This window comes from Rhododendron vialii, chromosome 8a (genome assembly GCF_030253575.1).
Source record: "Rhododendron vialii isolate Sample 1 chromosome 8a, ASM3025357v1".
Taxonomy (NCBI): domain Eukaryota; kingdom Viridiplantae; phylum Streptophyta; class Magnoliopsida; order Ericales; family Ericaceae; genus Rhododendron; species Rhododendron vialii.
The window spans coordinates 34852168-34859505 of NC_080564.1; the positions used below are offsets into that span (position 1 = coordinate 34852168).

General features: G+C 39.0%; 1 protein-coding gene across 1 annotated transcript; it reads left to right on the top strand.

Annotated features, from left to right (window-relative positions):
• The first annotated feature begins 1364 nt into the window (after positions 1–1364).
• LOC131335806 (serine/threonine-protein kinase RIPK-like) lies at positions 1365–3648 on the top strand. The gene is made up of 5 exons (XM_058371321.1): positions 1365–2047; positions 2126–2261; positions 2358–2494; positions 2648–2771; positions 2872–3648. Exons 1-5 carry the CDS (start codon positions 1667–1669, stop codon positions 3447–3449), a joined length of 1356 nt encoding a protein of 451 aa, XP_058227304.1. The 5' UTR covers positions 1365–1666; the 3' UTR covers positions 3450–3648.
• The last annotated feature ends 3690 nt before the right edge of the window (positions 3649–7338 follow it).

The following is a 7338-nucleotide window of genomic DNA, read 5'->3' on the forward strand; positions in this document are numbered from 1 at the left end:
ATGAGGACTAAAACAAATATCTCATTTTCCACATGACAACCTAGGGTAAATAAACTTGCCACCCAGGGGAAGTTTTGGTTTCATGAAAGAGAACGCAAGGGAAAATACCTCTGGATATACCTCGCGACTGAAAGGGCTCTCCCCATATATATTTCGAGTAATGCTAGGTATCTGAAAATTTACCCTAAAAGTGCTTCAAAAAGAACAATCAGTTGTTGAGATTCACTTATGATATGTAAGACCCAAGTATCAAAGTGAATCTCAATCACTGATTGCTCTTTTTAGGGCACTTTCAGGATAAGTTTTTGAGATACCTACATATATTCGTCATAAGTGTCCCCATGGTAATTGTGTTGGGTTTTCCCATATTAAATGCTACTTGAAAGAAGAAAAGAAAAAGGCCCATAGTAGTTTGTTTGGTGTTGGCTGAGATGGAGTAATTAACCGCAAGACAGTTGTGCTGTGTTCCAAGGGGGAGCATTTGCGGTTAGCTCTCGCCTCTAGGCAACTCGAGTGTTTAGTGCTAATTGCCTATTTAAATGTGTTTGTGTGAAGAACGTGTGTAATTGCCTATTTAAATGGGTTTGTGTGAAGAACGTGTGTGAGAGGGCAGCTCCTTCGACCGTTGCCGGGTACACCAGTCACGAGATGAGAGGAGAGTAGATGTGAGGGAAAAAATAGAGATATGAGAGTGAGCGAAAACCATTGTATAGAGCCATGGTGTTGGGGGCTCAATGGTGATTGTCATTTTCCGTGGAATTTCTCTCTTCCGTAGAGTAGGTATTGAGACCGAACCGCGCATATTGTGTGACTTCTTTGTGCTTGTTATTTGTATTGCATTCTGTTGTGGGTGGGATTGGGTACGGTATAATCCCAACAAATTGTATATGATGATACATACATAGTTTTTCCAAACAAGAATACGTAAATTAGGAGAATCTTACCATAAGAAAAACAAAAAACCATCGTTCCTCAATTTAATAGTACTACAATTAAATAATAATCCCAACCACCAGAAGAGTTTATGCCTTGTTTGGATTTAAATTTGAAAAAAAAAAATTGCAACTCAAAAAACTCTTATTATCTCTACTTTCAATCATTACTCTTATTTCTCTCTTCGCTTTCCAATTATTATTCTCATTTTTCTCTCTATCTCTCTTCACTCATTACCCGTACCTCCAATCATTACCTTATTTTCTCTCTCCACTCATTGCCTATAAACTAAACCCAAAAATTTTCAAAAACTCATCCGAACAAGACATTAGTGTTAACCTATTCAAAGTCAAGCCATGGCCTTGCGTCATTTTACTCTGTAACCCATATAGAAACCCCTGACTTGATTAAACTCTATATATGATGTTACTTTATAGATACTATGTACCAAAACAAAAATTCTATCATCCTTCTAGAGCTACAAGATTTCCACCCACCAAATCCCAAGAGCATATGCAAGTAAGAAAAACATGAGGTTTTCTGTTTGATTCTTTCCCCCAAGTCTTCTAAAGTACCAGAGGCATAATTATATACCACCATACTTACCATATCATCATCCTCTCTCTTTCTCTCTCTCTCTCTTTTCTCTCATTATCCAAACACCCAAAACTCCACTCGTGCTTCTCACCAACTGAAGCAACAGGACAGGTTGTCTTTTAGACCCACACACAACATGGGTTTCAAGATTACATTGAGAACCATCGTACCCAGTTGCTTCAAGGCTAAGAAAACACCCCCTGAGTCGAAAAGCTGCGTTTCCAAGCGACATTCATCGAAGCGGCTGTCGCTTTTGGATTTGAGCAACCCTGGTTCGCCGCTTTCCGCCAGTGACTTCTCCAATTCTGTGATTGGAACAAACCTTCATGTGTTCACTCTCCAAGAGCTGAAACTGATCACTCAGAACTTTTCATCAAGCAACTATCTGGGTGAAGGCGGGTTTGGCCCGGTTCATAAAGGGTTCATCCATGAAAAGATTAGACCTGGCTTGGAGGCTCAGCCCGTTGCTGTCAAGTTACTAGATTTGGATGGCACTCAAGGCCACATGGAATGGCTGGTATGCATTACAACCCTGTTTTCCTTGCATTTTCCCTTTTTTTTTCCTGGAAAATTGTCTGAATGTCACGATTTCTAGGCTGAAGTCATCTTCCTCGGGCAATTGAGGCATCCCCATCTGGTGAAGTTAATCGGATATTGCTGCCAGGATGAGCATAGGCTTCTTGTCTACGAATACATGACGCGAGGCAACCTAGAAAACCAACTGTTCAGAAGTACTTCCTGCCCTTATCTCGTTTACAAACCTGCATATCCTAATACTAGAAAAAAGCCTGTAATTATTGTTTTGATATTCATTTTTACATATGCAGGGTTTTCTATTTCGTTGCCGTGGTTAACCAGGATTAAAATCGCGGTTGGAGCTGCAAAAGGCCTTGCTTTCCTCCACTGTGAAGAGATACCAGTGATATATAGGGATTTTAAAGCTTCCAACATCTTACTAGACTCTGTAATTCCCTCTGCCTACAGCTTCATTGAAATCCTTATGTGTTACAACCTATTCAACATGGAAATCATTATTCAACCAAGAGAGGAACCTATGGTCTGTTTTTTTTTTTTCCTCTCTGAACTTATGATATGTTGGCTACGATCCTTTTCTCAGGATTTCAATGCAAAGCTCTCTGATTTTGGTCTAGCAAAGGATGGCCCAGAAGGAGACGAGACGCATGTTACCACACGAGTCATGGGCACAGAGGGCTACGCTGCCCCTGAGTACATCATGACTGGCGAGTTACTCTACTTTAATCTTTGTACTAGCATACATCGAATAGCCGTGAAATATGTGATCCCTAAGGGGTTTTCTCACATTTTAACCTAATGATTCAGGTCATTTGACAACATTGAGCGACGTATACAGTTTTGGCGTAGTTTTGTTGGAATTATTAACAGGGAGGCAAGTTTTAGACAAGAGCCGTCCCAGTAGAGAGCAGAGTCTGGTAGAATGGGCGCGACCCCTTTTGAAGGATCCTCGGAAGCTTGACCGGCTAATTGACCCAAGGTTGGAAGGGCAGTACTCAAGGGAAGGGGCTAAGAAGGCTGCAGCCTTGGCATATCAATGCTTGAGCCACCAATCGAAGTTCAGACCCACAATGAGTAATGTGGTCCAGACCTTGGAACCTCTCTTGGACATGGATGACATCCCAGTTGGGCCGTTTGTGTACATTGTTCCTACTGAAGGTGAAAAAGAAAAAGGAAAGGAAGCAGAAACGAATGAGAAAGGCGAAGAAACAGAGAGAGAAAAGAAAGCGAATTGCCACCCCAAGCGGCCAAAAGGTCATAGGCACAGGCATCGACTAAGCTCATCGCGAGCCGTCTACTCCGACACTGCTCTGTACAGAACTCTTAAGAATGATTTAGATTCCCCAACGAATTGGGGGAAAGGAGATATCAACTGGAAGAACTAATTGATTCAAAATTTACACTGTACATCGAAAGTTTTTCATCAAATACATTACGCTTCGGGAAGTGAGGCCTCTTCCATCAGAATACAGGCTTGAAACTCTCAAGAAGAATGTGATTTTTCCCTGTTTTAGGTTTTTTACTGTGCTGCTGTATATGCTTCTTTTTCATATAAGAAGACTTCTAGTCTCAGTTGACTCTAAACATCCACAAGCACATTGATGTGAGCATCTGCGTCATTTGTTGAATAAACAACATAAGAATAAGAGATGTGAAAAGGATAGAGATAGCAACTAGTTAACAACATGAGGCTGGCTTTGGAAAAGTATATATTTACTGGGTAACTCTGCTTGATCTTCTTGCGCAATTTGAATTTCTATGGCAAGTTAAACAAGTTAGGATTAAACAAATACTAACCTGTTGGTCGCATTTGTTTATTCAAGCTTTCGGCTGAGAAGTAGGAAAAAGGTAAGCTGTCCATATTCTAAGTGACATAGGAACATATGACGATGTGAAAAACAAGACCCGAGACATCTAAGAGAAAGGAGAAAAATAAAGAAGGGAGAACACACACACACAGATCCTATTTGTGGCTTCCATTTTCCGGGAGGACACAAAAGTGCCACTCTTGAGAGCTTTTTTTTTTTTTTTTATAACTCAAGGTTTTCTGGGCCCACTTACATGCCTCTCCACTAATCGTGAGGACCAATCCCATCACCCATTTACGGGGGTCCAGTTAAAGCCAGAGGAAAGCTTGGTAAGGATTGACCCCCAAAGGAATCAATAGCAAGAGAGAGGTTTCGAAAACCTCAAGAGGGAGCAAATCCCTAAGTCCGAGATCTTAACTACTAGCCCAACACCTTGAGGTTCACTCTAGAGAGCCTTGAGACAATAAAAGAACAGCATACCATTTAACTATATAAATTACTATTTGAAAGCCTGAAAACTAGGATTAACAGAAACCTCGACGATTAGAATATTCATCACCTTACGACTCAGCTTATCCACAAGGAGAATACATGGCAACTTTATGAATGCAGTAAAAACATTACTTTAAAAAAAAAAATTTGCAGTAACAAAATATGCTGAATTCAGATCAGACGAAATCATGGAAGGACTAAGAGTATGGGTCATTCACCAGTAAGTGGAACACAAGATAGGTAAAATCAAAATGAAAAATTCCCACAAGATTTTGCATTACAAGTTTATGTAGATCAACTAAGAGGTTGTATCTTGTATGTGCGAACACTGGTAAGATTAAATTCAGGAACACGCAGAGTTAGGCGTCTGCTGGAGAAGTACAGTAGGGTAAATGTTGTGCAACCAGGACATGGATCATTGTAGCAAAACATATTGGGAGTCTGGGACTAATAGCAGAACGCCTGGAAGGTTAATCAAACGGAGTTGGAAGGTTAATCAAATGGAAGGGAAGTACCCTTTGGCCTTGGTTACAATAGTACTGGCTCTCTATTATCGCTATCTAATTGTGGTACGTAACAGGCATCATTTGCATTGCAGCCTCGTGAGTCGTGAATATCTAGTGCTTTGAGGAGGTAATCTTCAACTAAAGTTCATATGTCTTGCACAAATTTCTCTCGTCTTTCCTTCTGGCTTTGCTCAAGCGAGTTATTCCGAGTTTTCAGAGTTCTGACACTTGTCATCATCTTTATCTCTTAGCCAGTTTGTGAGTTTTTTCTCATCAAATCATCAACAAACAGCTCCCATGTGAGAAATATTAAGCAGCTTTCTAGTAAAACATGAGAAAGATCAAATATATTCGTATAACCTGAGGACCTGACAACGTTTAAAAGCTTACGAGAGCTCAGGATATGCAGCCATATTCTACCCGTATATTCCAGTAGTAAGTGTAGCAATCAATTGTATGCTACACTGCAAGGGAAACTCCCTTGTTTGTAACCTTGAAACGACTTGCTATGATTGATATGACAACAACGCTATTGATTAGGAATAAAAAACCATAAATGTTCTTTTTTGATCGTCAACGAGAATAAGATCATAAATATTTTTCGCTGTATGATGGAACTCAAGAATCAGATTACGTGAGCATAATAGCATATTGAACTTTGACACCAAGTACCAGATAGAAGAGACAGAGCACAGAACTTAGAGGTCCTGCATAAAAATGATCATATCAAAAAATAAAATAAAAATCAACGAATGCATAATGACAATTTAGAAACGGATGGGCTGCCTCGCTTTTGCATATCCTGATTTCTGGCCCATAATCTTTATTCTTGGGACACAATGGATGGACTTCATTCTCACTTGAGAATCGAGTTCTACAAACCTGTGGCATGACAACAGAGGTTAGACTGGGAGATCACCAAAAAGTAATAAAGGGGCTGAGATTTGACAGACAGGTATCAAAAGACTTGGGTAGCAAGCTCTCATTCTGCTCGTTTCGGCTCATTTCTATGGCATCCTTGGAATCACTTTCTTTTGCAGGGAATCAATCTATGATAATCACTTTAGTTTCTTCTTTGGAGGTACGGGCCCTTGACTTGTGGAGCTGTTTAATTGGCACTGCGCTGCTTAATTAATAACGCATTCTTAATCGTCAAAATTTCAGCTTGTGTCTAATCCAATTCAAATCACCACTGAATGAACTAATTGCTAGTAGTATTTCAAATATTAACTGTACATATTTTGTTTGGTAAAGCATCGAACTGTACTTTTGGTGACAAGAGAGTTTCATTGGCTGTTCAAATGCATGTCTTGGACTGGTTTGATGCTAGGAACATGGAATTGCCAACAGGGACGGAATCAGAATTTTACTCTAATATTGGCGAAATGCATACTAAAAAAATAAAAAGATGCATTACAATATTAATAGTTATCGACTCTAAAAAAAATTAAAATAACATAACAAAAACTATAGTAAATGATATTTGACATTTGCATATGGAGTACGAAAAAAGACTAACTTTAATTTTTTAGGTTAAGTTATTTTACAGTTAAAGTGGAGAGTTCTTTTTTCTTTAATTAAACCTCATCCTTAATATTAATTATTTCATTTTTTGGGTCTCCTTTCTTGAAAAAAGAAGAAGATTTAGGACTAGTATATGACAAAAAATAAGGGGGGAAAATCTAGCGGTGGCGAGACTATATAAGTTGGGGATAATTTATTTTTTTTACATATAATAATTGTATTTTTAAAATTCTTATCATGGTGACTACCGCCACTAGACCCCTCTAGTTTCATCCTTGATTGCCAACACCTTTCGGGGGTTCTAAAAGAGAACGAAGCAGAAATAATGCCTGGAAAATCATTTCAGCCATGACTTCTACACGAATGTGGTTGAGTCCAACTCACACGGGCGACGCTGCCAATAATAAGGAGTAGATGTTCTGATTCCTGAATCTCTGATGAGCGAATTGAATAAGGGACTCTTTTAGAAGGCTATCTCAAATCATGTATGAGTAGGATGGATAAACCAGTCAAACGAATGAGCAATTAATCATTCAAACTTGGTTTAAAAACCTAATGAGCTTCAAAAGTATAATCAAGCTTGGCCTTTCTATGAGGTGAGCCAATCTAGTTTGAGTTTTAATCGAGCCGATTTCGAGCGGCTTTAATTTTTTTAATAGTAGAGGTGAACCGAGTACTAGTTTGTTCGAGCTTTGAAAGCCTACGACAAGCTTAAAAAAAGGTTCAAGCTTGATTTGTTTATATAACAAGATGCCGAACAAGCTTTTCAAGTAACAAAAGTTCCATTAAGCCTCAAGAAGGCTAGTGTATAAACAGCTTAAAACAAGCCAAAAACTCCATTCGTCTCAAATTCCCTTCGATTACTTTCTGTAGAAACAAACAGGAAATTTCAAGAAAACTCAGAATGGCACTTCTAGTCTACAAACAACTATCAGCTTACGATT

What these genes read in the sequence shown, in the direction of transcription:
- LOC131335806 (XM_058371321.1), top strand. Translation starts at nt 1,667, where the DNA reads ATGGGTTTCAAGATTACATTGAGAACCATCGTACCCAGTTGCTTCAAG. An exon ending in AGAAAACCAACTGTTCAGAA is followed by an intron (nt 2,262 to 2,357) that starts GTACTTCCTGCC and finishes TTACATATGCAG; the next exon opens with GGTTTTCTATTTCGTTGCCG. An exon ending in CCAACATCTTACTAGACTCT is followed by an intron (nt 2,495 to 2,647) that starts GTAATTCCCTCT and finishes TCCTTTTCTCAG; the next exon opens with GATTTCAATGCAAAGCTCTC.